We start from the raw sequence: 21,891 nt of genomic DNA, 5'->3' as shown, positions 1-21,891 counted from the left end.
GATCCAGGGCTGGATCTACCATGGTGGCACGGGGTGGCAGCCGCCTCCCTAACAACATGCCTTGCCACCACAAGTTGGGCAATCGAATAAAAAAAATATTTAAACGTCACTGGTCGGAAACTGAAGACTGAAAATCGGCTGTCAGAGTGCAAGTGAATGTGGCTTAAGATATCACAGCAGCAGGTCCGATTCCTCTCATTTTTCAGAGCGATTTCACCAGAGATAGAGAGAGAACCACTGATACAACCAGAATAAGATCATATTTACTTTCAGCTCTGAGGAAATTAGAATAATCAGACCCGTGTTAGGCTAGTGGCTCTGGATTCAAACAGTTTACGGTGTTTGTTCATTAGCAAAAGTGATCTATCTATCTATCTGCCACCCTTTAGCCCTGCATGAAAAATTCCCTACAGGGATCAACCAATTATCAGGGCCAATATTCAGGATTTTTCAACAATTGGTATATTTATTTTGATTTATATGATGGGTGACATGAAAACAGACAGAAACAAAAGCAAAAGGAACAAAAGCAAGTCGGCAGGGCAAAGTTTCCGGTACTATTGTTCCAATTTGCATTTTCCTTTTCACTGGATTTGTATTCAAGTTTTTCAGGGAGCCAAAAATGGAATTTTGATTGATTGATCTGGATTCATCTTTGCCACACTTGGCGGCGTTCTTAGAAATCATTCATAATCCTTCATTGAAATTCTCTCCACAAGTGGAATGAATGAGCCTCAGCACAGATGCTAGCACTCTGTATAGGTTAGTCATTATCACCATGCTCTCCATCCTGAATTTTCAACAAACATTGTTCCAAGAGGGAGAGTTCTGTCAATCTGTTCCAGTTTGGGTGCTTGAATGATCTGAAAATTAAATGTAGCATTTTAATCATTATAAATATCTTTTTCTTGTAATTCTGTCTTTTTTTTAAACTGTCATGTTTTTTTTTTCTTACAAATTTTCTGTTCTTTATTTTCTTGTAATTTTCTTGTACTCTTTCTGGATTTTTTTTTAGTATTTAATAATTTATGTTAATTAAATATTTGTTCATTCAAAGCAAGGTTTGCATTGGATTTTCTAATAATGTCAGTTTAGATTTTTTTTTTTTTTTTTTTTAATTTACTACAAATGATTATTGGCCCTAAATATGGGTAATCAGTGTCTTAGATTAATAATTATCACTATTGGTATCAGCCTTGAAAAATCAATACTGGTCAGTGTCTCATGGCAGACCCCTTTCAAGGACTTCTTCATGTGCTTGCTTTGGGACATGACCTGTCCTGTCAATAGGGTCTTCATAATGACCAGTTCAAGGTCACAGAAGAGCGCATGTGGCTGGGATCATTTGGGTCCTCATCAGGTCTTGATCTTGCCTTCATCTTGACTCATTTGGTCAACTGTCACTCTCGTTATTCTTGCCTCAGGCGAAAACAGGAAAACCATATCACAGAAATGTACAGGCAAGGCAAACTGTACATGACCTGTTTAAATTTGCATGCCTACACCCACCAAGGCTGGTGCACATGTGTAATGTCCTGTCCTTCCACGGTTCATCAGTGCTGTTTTGCTTTTGCGTCTCAAATTCTGAAATTGTTCAAAACACACTTCCATCGCTTCTGACTCTGAGAACGCCTTCTGTTTGCTGCTCCACCATTTTCTAATCCCCCAGCATCTCGTGGTCTCGTGGTGAGACAACGCGAACCGCCAACACCTGCTAATTTCGTGTCTAGTGGCCACTGATGGAGAGCGTCCCGGTCAGTCTCATTTTGTGTCCTCGGCAGATTCATCTGTTTGATTGGTCCCTGAGCAGGACGTGTTGTGTTAATTAATCATGACCTTGGAGAGACACACTGGGACTGATATTAACCACAGAGTCCACGCAGAGACACAGGGTGTGTGTGTGGAGCATAGAAGGTGAGTGGACATGTGGTGTTGATAAGAGTGTGTGTATGTGTGTGTTATTCCCAGCAATGTGAAGTAACATACACAGCTAGTCCAGAGGAATGTGAAGAGCTGTGAGGCCAGGGTGGAAACATCTGACCAAAATATCCTCCTCCATACAAGAGCTCAGCAGAGGCACTGACCTGTTTAAAGGAGTCAAACAGTGAGCTTGAAGGTTTGGCAACATGTAATGCAACCTGTGAGTTTGGAACAGGTAGAGTTTTGGAGAGAAACGGCCACAACCCTGAGGAACAACACACCTCGCCACCAGTTCTGATGCCCGGGGACTGGGTGGCAGGAGCTGCCAGACTTGGTCCAGCCTTGTGGAATCACATCGTCCCCTTAGTCTTTACATGTCGGGGCCCTAAGTCCTGTCAGATCAGCTGCACGTGTGGTGGGTAGTTACTTTGGGGTAGCTAGGAGGAACTGAAGAGCTGGCCTGTGGTGAAGCTTCTGAACTCTCCGTCACCTTGCTGCTTCTTCAGAGAACCACGCATCTTTCTTTCACGCATAGGCAACACAAAACATAACACTGACACGCTGTCCTCTATTTAATCATTTCATTATTCATTTGGCATTTTTGCATACATGGAACTTAAAAAAAAAAAAAAATGCGAAACATGAAAGTACAAAAAACTATAACAAGTAAGTCTACCCAAGGGGTTTTTAAAGTGTGTCATGTTCTGGACCCACGAGTTGACTTTCATTAAGCCATGAACCGCCATTCTAAGTGATTTTTGTCCAAGGAGCCCTGGTATGAAAAGAGACATTGTGTTTAGTGTTCCATCATGTAGCTACTTTGAAATCTGAGTAAATTTACTTGATTTCGTTCAATAACATTAGCAGAATTACCTGAACATTTAAATTAAAAAAAAAAAAAAAAAAAAAAATCAGCAGAACATTAGTGAAAAAAATAGCAACGAAAATGACAAGAAAATGTATAGCCTATAATATGATAGAATTCCTGTCAGATTTACGGTGTGTGTTGAAAGGTTGGACTTGTGATGCTGGATCTCCATCAGACTGATCAGATTGTGTACAGACACTGTTTACAAGCGTTCCAATTACAGTGACATGAGACCCCTGGACACCCTCACGGACCTTTGGGGACCCCACTTTGAGGACCACTGGACTACACTAAAAAGGGAATTTTCAACATTTCTCAGACAGGGAGGGGTCTCCGTGGTGTGATATATTGATGTGGACACACACACACACACACACTTCCAGACCTGAATCCAGAGGGCTAAATAACACACCAGAGAATTGAAAAGTTCACCTTTGGCTGCATGGCCGGCCACAGAGGCTTCATCATTTGTTGCAGAGTGGCGAGCTGTCTGTCCACAGATCTGACCTCAGAGCAGCCTGTGTGCTGCCCACCAGCTCCCGGCCTTTCTTTTCAAGCACACACACACACAACAGAAAATACAACTAGTCCACTGTACTCCAACTTCTCAGGCCTTTACAGAGGCATTCAGGATGAACACTGGACTTCAGAAATGAAACAGCGTGACCTTGAGGCTAGAAAATTGTTTCAGAGCAAAACAGAAGTGGACATGTGTTTCTCCTCACCGTGCGGCGAAGTAGCAGGCAGTAAAATGAAGGACTTTGTCAACAGAAAGCAGTTATACTTACAGAACACGTTAGAACAATTTAACAAAATATGTGGTCATACTACTACGACTAATACTTTTATACACACACACACATATATACATATAGATATAGATATATATAGATATATAGTTTTTTGATGTTGCAGTAGTAGTAACTTTAGGCCTTTGTTGAATACTTGAACCATTTTCATACCAAAAAAAGTGCTCAACATTTTGCACAGAATTTTATTAGTATCAGGTTGGAAAAGCCGATGCAGCTTGGGAATACATTACTGTCGCTCAATAACTAAAATCATGTACCATAAAACATTCATTAAAAGAATAAATGACTAAATGAATAAGTAAATGAATAAATAAATGAGGTTCCATTGCAGGAGAATATATCACATCACAAAAACTCATATAACTACGACGACATATGACAGTCGATGTAGGGAGGGAAAAAAATTATGGAGCCACAAAACAACTTCGAATTTCTAAGACTGAAGTCAGACATTTTCAGGGAAAAAAACTTGGATATTCTCAGAGATTGAAGTGGTGAATGTCCAAGAAAAAACTCACAAATTTATGAGGAAAAAAAAACACTGAGATTCTGAGATTGTAAAGTCAGAAATTTGGGTTTGTCTAGTGGGAAGGAACATGCTAACTTTCTGTTTTTCACACTTTCTCCACGGGGGGCCTTGCGGGGTGTCCTCTGACTCAGCACACAGCTGCTAGTCGATACGGCCCTGCCCGCTTCTGCTTATGCTCTTCATTACAGATTCTGGACCGGAGATATTACCTCTGCTGGCTTTCTTTCATTCATTTTTTATCTGTTCATCTCCTCCCATGTTAACTGAATGAAAAACTCAGCCAACAACTGTTTTTTTGACACCACGCTGCCTCACATGGTCCTGATCAAAGCAGGTGAGTGTCGGGTGCAGTGGAGGATGGAGGGAAGGCGGGAACATGGAGGCTGAGAAGGGCAGGGAGGACAGTGGAGGCAGATAAGTAATAGATGGAGCAGAGGATCAAGGGAAGACGTGGAACAGAAGCTCCTCTGCAGAGATAGCGCTCCTGACAGGACTTTAATATGTACATTTCCTCACCTTGATTTGCTCGGCAGCTGGGAATTTTAATACACAGAGAAAGAAGTTCCATTTTCAAGTGGCCGCTCTGTCTCCTCGCCGTTCCCGCCGTCAGTCTCAGAGTTCAAGTTTCATTTCTCAAAGATTGGTTAAGCCGTTAAAAATCCAACAAGGTACAGGAGGCGATATGAAGCTGCTGCATCTGGGAGCTCCGATGCAAAAGGGCCCATGAAATCCGAGCCATACGAGGCAGAATCAGCCGTGTGGTAAATCTCAGGCAACATTTGACATTTCACAAGCCAGCAGCCACTCAGCTCTCTGTGGAAACTTTCCAAACGATAAAATGCCATGCTCACTGAGGTCTGCAGTATTCCTAATAAAAACCCATGGCACTGTGGCAAACAGCATCCAGAGGAAGGCGAGCGGTGACTATAAACGCCTTCAGAGGCATGTTCCTTCAGCCAGGCACACACTGAGCGAGACACGGCACACGAAACTGCGGCCATTACTGAGCATTTACAGTCTAAATGTGCTCATTGTCCCCTCCATCAAGCATAATACACATCAGTAGGTTCTAAAGTGGGGCCTGGGGCCCCCCAAGGGGTCCTTGGGGGTCTTCCAGGGGGTCCTCACCAATATGATCATGATTTGACTCAGTTTTTTTGTATATAATTAAAAATAAAGTTTTGTCATTTTTTAAAATAGTTTTTTGCTAATTTTTTTATTATCTGGTAATTGTATTGTGAAGTTTTTTACTAATGTCCCTGTAATTATTTTTTCGTGGTAATTTGCCCAAAAAAAAAAAAAAAAAAAGAATTACCACATGCTTACTTCTTTGCTCATCTGTATTTTTGTCTTTCTTTAATCTGTAATGTTCTTTATTTCTCTCTAAAAACTTGAGAAGAGGCATTTTTCAAGAAAACCCCTGTTATAGAGCTCAATCCATTGGAGCTCAAAGTGTGGTCCAGGGACCCCCAAGGGGCCTTAAAGGCTTTACAGGGGATCCCACTCAAATGAAGTGAAATAAGGAAAAGTTTAAATTCTTGTGCGATGTGAAAAAGCGAATTTAAACACAAGAAATCTGATGTCGATCTCGCATCACTGATCTGACCTTTGAATATATTTTAATAATTAAATATACTTTTCATCTACTTTTTAAAAATATATTTTTGGTCATTTTCATGTCATTTTGTATTTGTCATGCTATTTTTGTGGGGTTTTTTAGTAAATCTTTTTTTCCTGTGTTTTTGAGAAAAACCATGTAAACTTTCTTACATTTAAAACAGTCAGTTTCAATGTGACTGAATTTACCAGAAACTGGGAAGCCAACAATACAAGTGTATGAGTGCTTATTTTAACATTCTGCTTTGATCTCACCAATTTGAATCTTTTTGTTAGTGTTCAACAACAACATACAACAATTTAATACTGAATTCAAACCAATTTATATTAGGAATTATGGAGCAAAATCTCTTTAAGAGGGGGTCCGAGGCTGAATGAAAGTCAAACCGGGGGTCCTGAACATGAAAACAATTGAAACCCCTGATCTAGACCATCATGTGATATTAAAATTCTCCAGTGAAAGTCAAAATGCTGCTGATAATGATCCTGGCAAACATATTTTTCTTTACCTGAGGGGAATCTGATCAAAATGTCTCATTAGAATAATGAGAAGCTAACTGGAGCAGATTGCATTTTTAATAAAAGGACAATGTCAACCTGATATGTGCAGTATGTTGTGATAAAGAACCTTGTGAAGTCCTTGTAGCTATCAAATGAAAATCAAGAGACAAACAGAACTTGACACCGAGGATTTTATGAGAAACACATGCACTGCTGATGCAGCCCTCGGCATACAGACTGCAGAGCATGACAGACCTCTTTTCAGCCGCTAAGGAAACATCTGACTGCAGAGCGGAGCGAGTGATTCAAAGCAACAGTTTGTCAAAGAAGGAGGAGAAGAAATAGAAGAGGAAACAACATGTTTCAGTGTGGCCACAAGATCTCCACTGCCATGTTCATATGGCAGCAGCAAAGCAAGGCAATAACTGCAAAACCACCACCCGGTTTATAAAATTATCTCATTTATTTACAAATTGCTGATATTTTTCACCGTGATTCCAAAGTTTCTGTAAAAGATTGTCATATTAAAACACTTTTTTTCCAACTGAAGTCTCCAAATAATTGCATTGTAGAACTGGGAGCTGTGAGAACATAAAATTCACATGCACATACATCTGTACAATCTGTTCATGTCACCAAAATAGATCTGATTACAAAATATAGTGCTCAATATAAACATCTTTATAGCTGTTTCACAAGCTGACTCTATACATATTTAACGGCTTCTGAAAATGCACATTTGAAATTATCCTTCCTCTGGTGGTGTGTATTAAAATAGCCGAGCTGCTGAAACTTAGCAAAAATAGATTCTGGAATCTTTGTCGATGCTGTCCGCTCTGCATAATATAATCTGTGTGTGCAGATTATGCACCACCTCAACAGCAAATATGGATGTGTGATTGTTGGATGGACATTTTGGAGGCAAAACAGTGTGAGGTTTTTATTTTTTTTTCTTACAGCAGGAAAAGGGAGCTAGTGTTTCAATCCGAGTGTCTTGCAAATGTACCAGCGTCTCTGAGTTTCAAGTCAATGACAGGAATGTTGGGTTGTATAGTTCCCGGGGTGAAATCTCCCTATTGGTTGCGCTGTGCTCCTCTGGACTGCTAATCCACAATACTGGATTTCTATCTCTCTATTCACTTCCAAAGCAAAACAGCTCCCAAGGTAACATTTTCAGCACATACACAAACATGGACAAAGTGGATTATGCCAATATAAAACATAACAAGTCTGGGTACTCAATTTTTGGGGAAATGAAAACGTCTCTTTTCTTGTTTGTTTTTTTCCCCCCCAATTTGAATTGGAAAGCAGATCCGGCAGGTAGCATCTGCAGGAAACTTCCACATAGTAGCCTTGCGCCAGGAAAAAATTACCTGACAGAACGTTCACGAATAATTCCACAGGAAAATAGGCTACAGACTTTTGTATTTTTAATAGCCATAAACAATTGCTGCAAAAGTGTTTGTTTATTCACTAAAATTGTTATTTTAGGAGCTGTTTTGCTGTAGAAGTGAATGAAGAGACAAACACAGTGTTGTGGGTTAGCAGTCCAGGGGAGCACGGAACAAATAATGAGGAGATTTCACCACCATGTGGACTCACATATCGTCCAGATATCTAAACAACCCACAACACTCTACCAAAGTTCAGTTTTGCTTTAAGAACAGGCAGGTACAAAGTTAAGCGCGCAGTAATGAGCAGGATAACAGACAGTGGCACTCAGAGTCAGAGTCTTGATGCACATTATCACATAATGTCTGAAGGGTTGAGTTAAACTGGGCTGGCTTTGCGGGGGAGACGGCGTTATCACATGCTGGAACTTTGGTGGAGCATTTCTCTCTTGAATTTGCCAACCAGCCCCCGTCCAAACTACAAAGGCAATCCATCCACTGGCTGACAGCACGTCTCCACCGCACGGGAGGGAATCTATCACTTAATTCTGCAGAGACATGAATGTTTCCTTTTACAAAATGGTGCTGAAGGGCCAAAGCAAGGTGCTACGAACACCTGGCTATTAGTATTTTTGTGCATCTGGATTAGATTTCAACCGGTTCAAGCTTTTGAAGGCCAGCACCGAGACTGTTGTATTACAGCTGCCAACAGCTAATATTTTGTGCCACAGATTTTCATTTTTCTTATTTTCATTCCAGGAAATTCTAAGTATTCAGACCATCATGAGATGCTAAACTCCCAAAAACCTCAATATGGACCCAATAGCCTAACCATCATTTGGATGTATGAAAAGACTCAGGGTCCAGCATGCTATCTTTTTATCATATAAAATCATATCAGCATGTTATGCTGATATGATTTTGAAAAGCCTTGCATTGGCATGAGGCCTCGCAAACTGGCGAGACGCTCCTGGTGTAAGGGTAGAGAGTGTAGGTCTGAGGGACCGGTGTGGGAGGCAGGGCGGAGCTAAAACTCTCCTGTCAGGCTTCTTAATGTAATTTCAGAGAATGCTAAGTAGCAGGGAGAGTCTCGCCACGAGGTCCGAGCACAATTCCAGCACTTCTGCATCAATCTCCTCGATTAGGATGGGCCATAATCGAGTAGAGGGTAAAGGAAAAATAAGTTAGAGGGAATTGGTTTTCCCAGTGACGGATGACAAATGTCACACAAGTCAATAAACAGACTGCAGAGGTCCTCGGCAGCCCTCAAGTCCACAGCAGTACTATATCTGACAAAACACTCTGGCGCCATCTGGTGTCAATGTTACGTAGGTACGGTCCAAGCCCAGATGCAGAGTGGCATAGGCATAATTCCACCCAGCATCCAGATAACAATTATTTTACTGTTCAAAATCATTTGTATGCATTTTTCACGGAAATACATCACCCTGCTTTTGTTTTCAGCGCTATTTCACAGACAGATGCAGGTAATGCTTGCTTGCTTACAAATCGGATCAAGTTCATAATTCACCGCGAGATGCATATAACTGAGGCGCTCAAATGTTTAAAAGAAAAAAATGCGGCCTGTGTGGCTGCTGGTTATTTTGTTGGCATTTAAATGCTTGGCGGGTGGTAATTCTGGACTCTTGCTCCACTCCATAACATATAAACGTTGTCCAGTTCCACATCCCGCTTAAGTCTCTCACCCACCACTTAAATGTGTTTATTGCTGAAGATCCAAGCAAACCCACCTCTTCACAGTAAGGATATAGCTTATAACATACATTTGCCGCTATTCTGTGAGACTCTTAACAACCACATCTTAACAACCACCTAGCTGTAAACAATGTCAACTAGTGCAGTAGAAAGTTATACTGAAAGAGCCGATCAGCCTTTTCCACTGACCAATCATCATCTACCACATTCTGTTTCAACTGATACAGAGAAGCAACATTTCCTGCTCTTTATGTTCACTCGACTGCCAGGCAAAATTTAGCATCCAGATGCTCTGAAGAGAGGGAGAGAAAAAAGATTGGTCATGCACCCTAAAATCTCCTCTAGAGCCCCAAATGCTATGCAAAATTGCAAGTCTAGTGCAAAGAAGTACAACTGTCTTAGATAAAATAAATAATATGTGGCGATGTGGTGAGAGCTCTTAAATTAAGTTCCATAGTGCTGGCCAGTGCCAGACACCATACGCCAAATCTGTCACACTCGCTTTTCAATGTATACTTTCAATTGTAGCTTCTCAAAATATCACTTACTGCCCTGGAAATCTCTTCAAAGAACAGTACTGAAGATCAGGAAATCAGATCAAAGTGAGCATGTACAGAATTTGCCACTGGTGTCCAGAACTGGCCACTCATGCATTAATTATGAAATATTTCATCTTTCCATGTCCTGTTTGTAGTTACATCCTCTATTTTTATCTACATCTATATCTATATCTATATATCTCTATCTACCTATATAGATAGATAGACAGATATAGATATATAGATATACACAGACATTTATATAGATAAATGTTGTTGTTACATCTATGTGGGAACAACATGACTTCTCCTGACTCTTTGTATTGCAAATACTTAAGTTAGCAGCATGCAAAGTAGTGGTTAGAGCATCCTCGCCTCTGTACAACTACACCTGAGTGTTGGGGGTTTGAGTCCCTTGCAAAAGGGACAGAAACAGTCATGGCACCCTCTTTTTGAAAGTTACATATCCTTCGATTACAGGCAGTTGAAGCAAAAAAAAAAAAAGAAAACAGAGAAGAGATGGAAATGAGCATTAAGTCTTAAGCTGTACCCTTTGAACTCCATAAATGTATCATTGGTGTAACAGCTTATAAAAGCAGTTGAGCCGTAAAGATGATGTCAGTTTTGCACTTGTAAGCTACTAAAAGCAGGATCATTGGAACAAACACATGGAATGAGAGCTGGACATTACTGAACTCAGGATAATGTGGTCTTTGAGACGCTGCCAACAATTTGGCAATATGTGTCAGAAGAAAGCTCAGAGACCAAGTCAGGGCCTCACAGGAAAATCCTCAACAAAAAAAAAACAGCTAGAGATTAACAACACATTATAGTTGTAGGAACAGTGACTCCCAACCCATCCCACCACAAACACTCACCAAAAGAACAGCAAACTACCAGCACTGACTCATGCAGATGTGTATAAATAACCATTTTAACCCTCTACACCTTTAATATTAACACCTTTGTATGTATTTTTAAAAAAATCACCTATTCAAGCAGATCGAGTCTCTAAAACAGCAAAGGACTGAAATCAGTTGAAGGACAAATCCATCCAAAAACCCTTAACACTGTTAAAATGATGGCTACTGGTGATGTTCCTTGCATTTCTGCATCTGGTGTCAAGTATTTTTTCTTATTCCTGTGGACAACTAGCTGAACGCATATAACATGACAATACATCTGAATACTTCCAAGGAGCTACAGCTGTCTGAGTCTGAGAGCAGAAAATGCTTCAGAGATCTAAAATATTAACAGAAAACTTTAATATGGTGTCAAAGGGATTCTTTCTAGAGACGCCATTTTGCACTGATGTTCAACATTCATACCGGGGAGAAATCATCATCGGAAGGGACAGATCAATTTCTCCACAGACAGTAGCCTCAATAGACCAGAATGCAATGCAGCTGCAAGACATGTGTTCTATTGAGGAGTCACTGCAGGAAACCTGGGAAATGGGTAACTGCAGGAGAATCAGATGAGGCAGGTGGAAGGAAAGTGGGTTCATCAAAGAAGGTACAACACTTCATCACAAAATACCTCAATGAAATGCACTGAACATCACAGCTTTATATTTAACAGTGTAAGAGCACCTGAAGGGGGATTTTTTCCTTTAAAGTTACCTCTTGTTGAGTCTACACTAACACTACATACTGAGGTGGCAGTGTAGCCTTGGGATTAGAGAAACTGTCCCGTACAAGGACATTCTCAGGTTGGATTCCATCAATAGCTATGTGTCATTTGATAAGACACTGAACCCTTACCTGCTCTGGATAAAAGCATCAGCAAAATGACTGAAAATGTCAAATGTAAATGTACTGATGCTGTGGGGGTCACCCTGACCATAGGGAACCTGCTTCTCCAAGCGCCTATGGCAACTTAGCTTTTGCTACATGGCTGTTAGCACTGTCGGGCCAAAACAAGTTGTGACCTCAACTCCAACTTGGCAACAAAAACCCCATTCCTTCACACGCTTGGCCTGAAGCCTCCAGCAGGCTGGCGGGAAGAGGCACCGCTATGGAACAGTCCAGTGGGTCTGCTCGTCCCATGGGAAGAAGGAAGGGCTGGGATCAGGAGAGGCAGAGGGAACTGGGAGAAGAGGCCAGGGTGCATACCGGGGTCGGGAGGCCGTAGAAGATGGGGTCGGTTAGGGGGAAGAGGAAGAGGAGGAAGAGGAAGACCCCCAGTAGGTAGCAGGTGAGGACGGTAAAGCGGTGGGGGTGCTCCAGGGCTGTACTAATGGCAGGGAAGCCCATGTAGTTACAGAAGGAGTGGCACAGTACTGGGCCCATCAGGTGACCTGAGGACACAGAAGCGAGGGATGAAAAATGACAGCTTGGTTTGACCTGTAAAAGTTTTTGAAGGCAGACACTGATACCTCTGTATTCAGGCTGCTACATGTTAGGAGAAGCCCCAAGGCCTATGCACACAAAGTCTGAATTTTTAGCACAAAGCAAAATTTTAAAATTGCATAACATGGCTTTAAAAGTCCATACCAGTGATTTTTCTTGTTTAACATCTACAATATCTATACTTCACATTTCTGCTAATCTTTTCCCAAAGCAAGCAGTCATACTTTGGATGACAGTAATAAAGTCATCCACATTAGTTTTCCTGAAAGCAGCAGCACTGTTGTGTTTTAATGATTTGAATTTGGGCTGAGTGAAACGGTCCCTTTAAAACAAAACAATATGCATCTCTATGAACTCTTTCAAAAGTCTGCAGAACTGCACTGCAAAGATAAGTCTTCTTTTTCGATTTTCCCGAAGTCCAAGTCAATTTTTTTTGGTACATGGCCAAAAGAAAACTCGCCACAACCATCCAACCAACCAACCACATTAGCTTTTCAATTATGTGTCTGGAACCAGTGTTCAAGATGGACATGGAGCTGTTGTTATCCTTTAGCTTTATGATATGAGCTTTATGATAAAATCCATAACAGCTACAAATAAGCCAAACAAAAAGAACTAACATGGCAATTAACTGTTGACTAAATGTGAATCAACGGCGAGTTTCTAATGAAAACCGTCAAGTTGTATTTACGCTGTAGTTTCTGTAGCATTACCTATGCTAGTGATAATAGCATTACTAGTGAGTTAACTTGTCTTGATCAATGTTGTTGTGGATTAGAGGTGGTCAGCCAAAACTGACTGACACAGATGCCAGAAGATTCAACTGGACAGGCTGCTTCTTCACTTTCATGAAGATATCTGAACTTTTCTAAGGACTCATTGTGTATAGTTTTAGAGTGATAAAATATTTCACACTTTTGTGTACTTTATTCACATCAAACTGTGTGAGATTGCTTTTAACTTGAACTGGTTCTTATGCAAGAGACTTTTACAACATTATTTGTATTAGTACTTTCTGTTGAGAGCACAGTAGGCAGGCTTAGACATATTGGGTTGCTGAGAGATCCTCCTCCCTGTCACAGCTACATTAAAACAACCTAGAAGTCGTGATATGAAAATATTGGGTACAGACCTTCAAAATCTGCGTGATATGGTATGGCAAAACTATTTATCCCAGAGGTAAATTAGTTGTAACCAAAATCTTATAGGGAAACAGAGTGCTGTCAAGGCACAATGTACAAAGGCGCTGACCTGTTCTGATGAAGATGAAGGCAGTGTAGGCTCCAAAAACTGCTGTGTAGGAAAACTGGAACACTGTGGCACACAGGAGAAACACTGTTCATTATCAAGCCTTCCCTGCCATCCAACACAGTCCACCACAGAGCAATACTGTAGATGACGGCATGAAAGACACTGTACGTGAATCACGCTACCTGCTGAGAGAAAGATCCCTGATACAGTCCCCTGTCTGAACCGCAGCAGCTCGATCACATGGTGAAAGTGGGCTGGAGGAACAACAACAGAGAGACACATAAATGCATAACAAATGGGTAATTTTGAATGCAGATGCCCGCTGGGCCTGCTGGTGGAGCTAGAGGGAAGATCATGGGGTCACCAAAATGGACAGATTTTATCCTCTGGCCACATGAATGTTGACACCAAAGTTCATGGCAATCAGCCAAATGGATTTTGAGAAATTCCTCTCAGGACCCAACCGCTGACTGACCGACCGACCGACACAATGACACAGAGACCCCCGCCTCCCAGCACGGCAAAAAATACATCAAAGTACCTCTGTGGCCTGCTCAAGGTTACTACTTGGGGTTTTTTTTTCCTTGTCTTTCCTCAAGGTCTAACATTGGTGCTGCTGACTGGACTTGAAGTACCAGGAAATAGATTTAGCATCAAATTAAAAACACAAATTTAACCCCCCTCCCACCCAAAGCTGGCAAAAGCAGCCTATTTCCTATCACTAATGAATGTACATAAATTATAAATAGGCAGAGAGAGGAGAGAAAAAAAACAGAAAATTAATTATTAAGGGACATGAGTTCCAACTATGTTTAGTGAAGCAGATATGATGCAGTCTGTACCACCAACACTGCTCTTCATTAATCTAAAAGTGGATATGCAGCACAAAGATACCTGCAACTATAAGAAGAAGAAATAAGCCCCCACAAGACTTTAAATGCAGATTATTAATTACTGCTAAGCTAGCTGTTGAGGGGGACATGGGATGGGAGCTATGTTTGATAAAACAGAGATGTGAGATGTTGAGACTATGGAACCGCCTTGTTCAATTGCCAGAGGAGAGATTGGCTAAAAAGATCTTTAACTGGGACCAAGCACACAGCTATCCCTAGTCGAGAGAAGTTGCTGAAATATTTTCTCTGTCTGATTTGAATTATATTTATAGGAATAACTTGCAGTGTAATATAAATACAGTAAAACAAAAACTATTTGAGATTTGTAAGGAGCAATGGAAGAACGAAATTTGTATGAAACCAAAACTTAGGAACTATATTCAAATTAAAGATGACTATCACACAGAATTATATGTAAAAGTAAATTTACAAAGAAGGTAAAGATCCCTGTGTGCTCAGTTGAGAACCGGGACTTTACCACTGGCAATTGAGGTAGGCAGATATAAAGGTGTGCCTGAGGAGCAACGTTTGTGTGTTTTATGTGATCTCAATGTTGTTGAGGATGAATTTCATTTTGTATTTCATTGCCCCTTATACTGTGATCTGAGAAATGTTTTGTTTGAAAGGACCCAGATGAAAAATCCTGATTTGTTTTGGCTGTCTGAAGCTGATATGATGAGTTGTTTTTTTAATGTGGAGATTTTTGTTTTGGCGAATTTTGTGGAAGATGCCTGGCATCGAAGACAGAGAACATTGTATCCACAATAGTATGTGTCATATGGTCATCTTTGTTTCTGTGTTATCTAGTGTCTTGTAAGCCCATATGGGCTGGGCACCAGAAGGTGCATGACACTCAAATAAATAAATCAATCAAAAAATCTATGACTGGGGCTGCTACTGCCTGAACTCACCCACTCCAAAGAAGAGGGGGCAGGTGAAGATAGCAGTGAATGGGCTGGTACAGGGCACCAACATGGGCAGCATGCAGGCCCTGAACACCAACTCCTCTGTCAGCGGAGCCACCACCTGGTTCCTCAGCCAGCGCATATCACTGAAGCACAGCGTCCAGAACCACGGGTCTGCAGGCAGGATGGAGGAACGCCAACATGGATACAGGTTAGGGTGAAGTGGTGGAGATTATTCCTCTTGTGCCTATTTTACTTTCACTATATGCCTACTGAAATAAGCATTTTTAGTTTCCCCTGCGTACCAAACACAGCTGCATATACTCATTTAAGTACACAACATTTAAAAACTGGCATTCAGTAATCATTAGGGCTTAGTAGTGGCATGGACCTCATGATACAACATGTATTACAATGTGCATGAAGGTTTGAGAAGGTCCTAAAATGCCTGCTGGCATTAAAAAAACAAGCAGGACAACATCAGCTGACTCACCACAAGCCACCCGGATGCCATCCATGAAGCTCCAGGGACAGTCCATAGCCAGCTGGATGAGGGGGCCCAGAAACAGGACCTGCATCACAATAAGACAGTCAACAGGAAGTCAACTGACCATCCAAAACTGTGAGACAGCATATGAGGCCTTTCTGAAACAGGTCACAGCTTTAGGCAGGGCCCAGAGCTTGACAGTTCACATTAATACAAACATTTTGGAGTACAAGTACCAAAGATGCTGGAGCCCTCTTATGCCTGGGCAGATTATTATTCTGTCCAACTCCTCTGCTAACAGTATCTGATTTGCCAAAATCTTGGAGCAACACCATCAAATTTGGTAACCTAGGGGGGAAATCTAAGCAAGTATTCAGACAACAAAATGATACAAATTGGGCCAGATGGTGGCGCTTTAATAAAATATTTAACTGGATTCCCTGGGTCAAGGTACATCTGAAAGGGTTAGATCATATTATATAAATATGTAGGACAGTAGTGGTGCTATCTTCCTCTCACTGTTACTGAGTGGTGGCTGGATGCTCCAAAAGCAAACTGTTAGCCTCCTGTTAACCACCTTAAACCTTAAAAATAACTGCACCACTACTGTCCTACATGACAGCTAGAAAGGAAGTGAAATAATCTTAAAAAAAAAACAAAAAAAACCAAAAAAAAATAGGCAAACTGTGCCTTTAACCCAAGTGGTGTAACCAAGTATTGTACAGCATTATAACTAATATAAGTATCTGTGTTGCTCAAAATTTAAACACACAGGTGATAAACCCATCCAGCAATTCTATCCAGCCATGGGACCACCATCATCATTATCATAATCATAGAGAAAAGTGAGTTTATTACATAGAAATTGTATGAGTTCTCACCATGGTGAGCAGTAGAGGAAGTACAACTGCAGGAATGAGACCCTCAAAACGGATCCCCATGAGAGCCAGCAACGACGAGCCGGGCTGACACACACACACACACACACACACACACACAGGTGAATACAACAGCCACTGTGTTGTAAGCAGCATATATAAAGCCAAGTAAACATATAAAAATAATCATGTGACAGAACTGACAGTCAGTAAGGTCAGGCTCAGCTACAGAACAGTCAGCAGCTTTGAATAAGTAGCCCAAACGCACATAATCATGCTTACACTAGTAATAATAATATCTATCATTATTAAGTGTATGGTAGGGAGGCAGAGACTCACCCTGACTCCTGTGAATTCTCTCCATGCCCACACAAAGACAGGTGACAGGCCAGAGACAATCAACACACTGGTGAAACGCCGCTTTATTACGGCGGGGTGATCCCTGAGAGGAGAAAACACAAAGAAGGGGAAGAGCAGAGGAAATAAAACAACCTGAAAGCAGTGAACAGGCAGGCTGCCACCAAGAGCTGAGCAGCAGGCACTTGAGATTGTCAAGTGCCCCAGCAGCCCCGGCACGGAGAGACCGTCACGCCAGACTCCATTCAAAATTCTGGCAATTTTGAAACTGACACACACACACACGCGCACACACACACACACACACACACACACACACACACTTATTGCAACATGACACTTCCTGAATCATTACGAGCCACTCTTCAGTTCCGCATGCATCCGGCACACCAATCAGTAGGTCTATGCCGACTGCCGCTCTCAAGGCTTCATTTGGCTGAAGCCCGTACGGGAATGTAATTTCAAAGCTGGGATTTTCTTCCTTCAAGTGCTGCTCGGTGTGTGGTATGAATGCCGAAATGCAGCATGCATCCTTCCAAGTCGTTAAAAGTTTTGAGTCATGTTCTAGCAAGCAAAAGCGTTTGCAACTTGTAATGTTAAGCAAAGCAACACTAAATTGGCGGATGTTTTGAATGGAATGGGACTTGAGGTTCTGCGAACTTAGCCGCAGTAATGTTTGTTCGTGTTACGACGCGCTGCTGGAGAAATAAAGCTAGGGAGCCTGCTGGCTAACAACAAGACTTCTGCCTACATTAATTAGCTAGAATTATTTTAAAAAAGAAGACTAAGCCTCGGCTCACCTTGGCAGGTCACTCCTCCATACGTATAAACTCCCCACGTAAGAGCAGGCAAGCAGCAGGCAGGACAACACTGACACCCAGCACAAGCCGTCCGGAGGCACCAGCTCGCCATTGCTGCTGTTCATCTCCTCTGTCAGAATGTTTGGCGAGAAATCCTCCTCCTCTGCCATGGCGACGGGGAGCGGAGACTACACGGACAGATAAGTCGGCAGCGGCTCGGCCCCTGGACCATGGAAGTCGATGAAAACCCCGCCAACAGCAGCGGTGTAGTTGTCAGGTATCCTTTCAAAACATGAAGCTAGGCTAGCTAGCGGGGGTGCTAGCTTCCCCGGCGCTGTAATTCTACGTCATCACACACACACACCCGGCCCACTGGTGTCAAGCAGGAAGGAGAGAGAGGAATAAGTTCTGGGTTGCATTTTATTCTACATTTATTTTACATTAACGGAGACTATTTTCCATATAGTGTTTTTAAATAGAAATTTTCATCTGTATTTTGATCTATACTCCTGTTTTTTAACAACATTATGTCTAAAATATTTGTGTATTTGAATGTATTTTCAATAAAGAAAAAAAAGTTTTAAAAAATTGAATATAAAAATGTCATTACTTTTTATAGGCATGATGAATTCTAATATTGATTTCAACACTAAATGATAAATTTGTTTATTATTTACGGTAAATTTCATATGAATAATGCAAAATTACGAAGCTCCCAATGACATTGCTTTTATATGGATATAAAGAATGTATAGACTCAAACTTATAAACGCTAAAAAAAAAAAAAATAAAATTTCAATCTGTACTGTTGTACTGTTAAGTGATGTGTTATATTCTTATTCTCTAATGACTTTACATTAATAGAGTCTATTTTTTCCCAAAGATATTTTTAATTGGAATTTTTGTTTTTTATTTTTTTTAATACTTTTTAATTCATTCTCCTGTTTCTTTGTACAAGATTATGTTGAGCACATGTCTGAAATGGTTGTATATTTGAAAGTATTTTCAATAAAGGTTAAAAAAAAAAAAAAAAAAGTCAAGCAAGAATGAGGCTGGGCATTATTTATCATAAATAAATACTCATTAAACTCAATTATACTGCAGAAAGAGACACCATATGAACAATAAATACATAACATTTAACAATAAGCTATTATTCTGTAAACATGTAATTGAAAATAACATTTTGTTGCTTTAACATCTCTTTTTACAAAGACAGGGGGTGTAATATTCTAAGAGTTTTATAAAATGTAGAATATCCCAGTATGTGCCAGTGAATACAGTGCGATTACAAAATCCTAATTGTTTGGATACATATGTAAACAATAAAGATGTGGTTTAAAATAAATCACGGGGAGAGAAAGACCTAACCCTAACCCTAACCCTAACCCTAACTCAGATTTATTTTCAGGGTTTCTAACAGAACTTGAGTGCTTCCCCCAAACTGACTCTCTGCTTCCCTGCAGTCCTCTGTGCCGCCACTAGATGTCAGTAGTAGCAGCATCTTTGCACTGAGATAAAGGGACTTCTCTTTACAGCCGATCTGTCAGCAGGGGCCCCACCAGAGATTTTTGGCCCCATAAGAGGATATCAGTTTGGGTCCTATCACACCCAGCCCCATACAGCTGTAATGTACCAACAGATCCCAGAGCTGTCTAAAGCTTGTGTTTCACTGTGTCCCTCTCTCGCTGTGCTCTGTCTCTCACCCCCAGATTAGTGACACTCATCTTGCTTTGCCCGGGGGCCTCTTATACATACAATGATCATTAAAAGGCCCAAAACCCATCTTTCTCTGAGATTCTTTATTTTCAAATCAACTGACTTATTAACTCATGAACTAAATTAACTTGGGACAAAGCTTGACAGTTGGCCTATATGACAGACAGAAAAGTGTTGGGCCACCTCCACATTTCGCCCACAGGAGCTTTCATCACCTCCCATTCTAAATCCAGAGGCATTAATATGGAGTTGGTCCCCCTTTGCAGCTACAACAGCTTCCACTCTTCTGGGAAGGCTACAAGATGTTGGAGTGTGTCTGTGGGAATTTTTGCCCGTTCATCCAGAAGAGCATTTGTGAGGTCAGACACTGATGTTGGACCAGAGGGCCTGGCTCACAATCTCTGTTCTAGTTCATCCCAAAGGTGTTGGATGGGGTTGAGGTCAGGGCTCTGTGTGGGCCAGTCAAGTTCTTCCACACCACACTCAGCCAGTCACGCTTTTATGGAGCTGCTTTGTGCACTGGAGCTCAGTCCTGCTGGGACAGAGAAGGGCCTTCACCAAACTGGTCCCACAAAGCTGGAAGCAGAGAATTGTCCAAAATGTCTCGGTGAGCTGAAGCATCAAGATTTCCCTTCACAGGAACTGAGGGGCCGAGGCCGACCCCAGAAAAAACAGCCCACAGCGTTATCCCTCCTCCAGCAAACTGCACAGTCGGCACAATGCAGTCAGACAGGGAACGTTCTCCTGGTGTTCACCAAACCCAGACTCGTCCATCAGACCGCCAGATGGAGAAGCATGATTGGTCATTCCACAGAACTTGTTTCCACCACTCCAGAGGCCAGCGGCAGCGTGCTTGACACTGCTCCATCCGATGCTTGGCGTTGTGCTTGGTGATGTAAGGCTTGCATGCGGCCGCTCAGCCATGAAGCTCCCGCCGCTCAGTTTCTGTGCTGATGTTGATGCCAGAGGAGGTTTGCAGCTCTGCAGTTACTGAGTCAGCAGAGCGTTGGCCACTTTTACGCACTATGAGTCTCAGCGCTCTGCGACACGCTCTGTAATTTTGGTGCTGCCACCTGGTGGCTGAGCTGCTGTGGTTCCTAAATGCTTCCACTTGGCAATAATCCCACTTCCAGCTGATGGTGGAATATCTAGGAGGGAAGAAACTTCACCAGCTGACTTGTTGCAGCGGTGGCATCCTATTACATTACTATTACAGCACCATGCTGGAATACAGTGAGCTCTTTAGAACGAGCAATTCTTTCACAAATTTTTGTAAAGGCAGACTGCATGGCTAGCTGCTGGATTTCATATGCCTGTGGCAACGGGACTGAATCAGCCATGGGCCACACAGCACCATATGTGGGGCCAGATTTGGCCCATGGGCTGTAAGTTGAGTATCACGACAGTGTCCATTTCTGTTCTCCAGTCCAAGGTACAATCTACACAAATGTACCCCTATAGGGCTAAATAAATAAATAAATGAGGTAAAATATTAATTTAAGGTAAATTTTAACTTGTAGGCTATGGTTGAATAGCCTTGAAATCACCAGTCAATCACCAGTCAATCACTCAACAACCAAAGAGTATTCCAGTGTTGCCTTTGGTCTCAGAATGTTTCTGATACTGGTCAATCCAAACAAAACAATAGGAAAAGACAACACTCCATGTCACATCACCACCACATTACAAAATCCCAGTCATTATCTAGTTCATATCACAATATCAATATATCACTCAATGAAGATGGCAAGATACTCAGAATGGGGGCAGCTTATGGCTATACACTCAGATAACATTTAAGCAACATGACTTAAGACAGCTGTTAACTGATGGCCAGCAGTGGCCCTAAAAAATTAAAATGAATCAGTCAAGATATTTGTTATATAAATATATATAGAAATTGCGGGGAAGAAGGGAAATGGGAACCATGCAGACTCACCACTAATTTAGGTATTCTAATTGTATCATCATGGATTCTACAGTTTAGGAAAATAGATGTTTGAAATATTGTAAATAATGGTATGAAATATATAATGCAAGGATCAGACTGTGTTATTGTTCATGATGTTTCCTGATGAAAGAGCATCTTATCAACACTTTTTTTTTTTTAAGTAACTAAGTAAAGTCTCACTTGGCTGCAGCTGCATAATCCTGTGAAGGGAAAATTACTTTGTTGGGGAAGAAAGCCTGTAGATTACATTGTTGTTGTTGTTGCTGTTGTTGTTGTTGTTGTTATAAAGATTTATTTCAAGTCACAAACAAAGAAGATAACAACACTGCCTACAGATAGATGGAGACAATAAAACACAAAGTAGTGCAAAAGAGAGAAATACAGCAAGAACAAAACAAACCTAAAA

General features: G+C 41.3%; 1 protein-coding gene across 1 annotated transcript; it reads right to left on the bottom strand.

Annotated features, from left to right (window-relative positions):
* Positions 1-6,691: 6,691 nt before the first annotated feature.
* Positions 6,692-18,189, bottom strand: rce1a (Ras converting CAAX endopeptidase 1a). The gene is made up of 8 exons (XM_030076605.1): positions 17,816-18,189; positions 16,998-17,100; positions 16,662-16,745; positions 15,787-15,865; positions 15,300-15,467; positions 13,678-13,749; positions 13,496-13,558; positions 6,692-12,192 (listed from the first exon to the last, which is right to left on the bottom strand). Exons 1-8 carry the CDS (start codon positions 17,983-17,985, stop codon positions 11,963-11,965), a joined length of 969 nt encoding a protein of 322 aa, XP_029932465.1. The 5' UTR covers positions 17,986-18,189; the 3' UTR covers positions 6,692-11,962.
* Positions 18,190-21,891: the final 3,702 nt, after the last annotated feature.

This window comes from Myripristis murdjan, chromosome 18 (genome assembly GCF_902150065.1).
Source record: "Myripristis murdjan chromosome 18, fMyrMur1.1, whole genome shotgun sequence".
Lineage (NCBI taxonomy): Eukaryota > Metazoa > Chordata > Actinopteri > Holocentriformes > Holocentridae > Myripristis > Myripristis murdjan.
Note: the sequence above shows the minus strand (reverse complement) of the source record. Positions and strands in the feature narration are given on the sequence as shown.

Coding starts and splice junctions, on each gene's coding strand:
- rce1a (XM_030076605.1), bottom strand. CDS start 17,985: ATGGCAGAGGAGGAGGATTTCTCGCCAAACATTCTGACAGAGGAGATG. Junction 16,746..16,997: donor GAGAATTCACAGGAGTCAGG/GTGAGTCTCTGC, acceptor TGTGTGTGTCAG/CCCGGCTCGTCGTTGCTGGC. Junction 15,468..15,786: donor TGGCATCCGGGTGGCTTGTG/GTGAGTCAGCTG, acceptor TCCTGCCTGCAG/ACCCGTGGTTCTGGACGCTG.